Source organism: Apium graveolens, chromosome 6 (genome assembly GCF_009905375.1).
Source record: "Apium graveolens cultivar Ventura chromosome 6, ASM990537v1, whole genome shotgun sequence".
Lineage (NCBI taxonomy): Eukaryota > Viridiplantae > Streptophyta > Magnoliopsida > Apiales > Apiaceae > Apium > Apium graveolens.
Genome location: NC_133652.1, coordinates 290,009,682 through 290,010,853, shown reverse-complemented (window position 1 = coordinate 290,010,853; position 1,172 = coordinate 290,009,682). Strand labels below are relative to the sequence as shown.

General features: G+C 35.2%; 1 protein-coding gene across 1 annotated transcript; it reads right to left on the bottom strand.

Moving 5' to 3' along the window:
• Nucleotides 1–479: 479 nt before the first annotated feature.
• LOC141666198 (uncharacterized) lies at nt 480–818 on the bottom strand. Its single transcript, XM_074472190.1, has one exon. It carries the CDS (start codon nt 816–818, stop codon nt 480–482), a length of 339 nt encoding a protein of 112 aa, XP_074328291.1.
• Between the last annotated feature and the right edge of the window lie 354 nt (nt 819–1,172).

Sequence of the window (1,172 nt, the reverse complement as noted above, 5' to 3'; positions counted from 1 at the left end):
AATTTGAAGCACACGACATAGTTGTCTCGTAAGTAAAACAATTTCGCTTTCATCGAGATTTTGGATTTTTTCGTTTAATTCATCTCTGTTTTCTTCTTCATCTATAAGTATAGACTTTAAAGCCATGTTTTTCTTTTTGTCTTCTACTTTTGGAATGACTTTTTCTTGTAAATTATCTTCTTCGTATGCACGAAGATTTCCAAATTATCTATTTTATAATAATTGAGACTGTGCATCTCTTTGATTGTGGTTACTTTAACCTTCCAACTTAGAGGTAATGATTTTAGAATTCTTCGGTTCTTTTCATTTTGTGTATAACTCTTTCCGAGTTGAGGTAGTTCATCGAAAATGTGAGCGAATCTAGTTTCCATGTCGATAATATTTTCTCCTTCTTGGAGTTTAAAGTTCTCGTATTCTTGGATCAAAGTGTCCATTTGAGAATCTTTTATATCTGTGGTTCCTTCATAGGTAACCACTAGTTAATCCCACATTTCTTGTGCTGACTTGTAATTATTTACTCTTTCATATTCTTTTTCATCAAGTGCACTTGTGATTACCATTTCTGCCTTAGCATCTATATTAATTCTTTCTTCCTCTATTGTGTTATATTCACCAACCTTCTTTTCGATGATGATGTCATCAACCGTTTTGGTAGGAATAATAACTCCATCTTCTATGGCCATCCAAACTCTGACTCCTTGAGATCTGGCATAAATGCGAAATCTCGTTTTCCATGTTGCAAAGTTGGTGTGGTCAAATAGAGGAGGGCGAGAGCTAGATTGACCTGCACCACAGCCAATGGTATTTACATACGCCATTTCACATCACTTTTTATTGTGCCCGTAAATCTACAAATCACTTAACACACACGTTAAAAAGCACTGCTCTGATACTAATTGTCAGGTCCTGTAAAAGGGCTATTTTAAGCTAGAAGGGGGATTGAATAGCTTAATTACCAATTTAAAATTTTTTATGGCGTTTTAAAAATATTTATCCCATTTTAAATATTTTACCGATACAGATTATATATGCGGAAATAAAAGACAAGGAAAAAAATACAACATGAGAGATTTATCCTGGTTCGCGATGGCGCAACCTCTAATAGATTCGCTCATCCCTACGTCCACTCCCCAAGCTCCTCTCCAGGACCCGAGTTCTTCCCTTAAAATAAC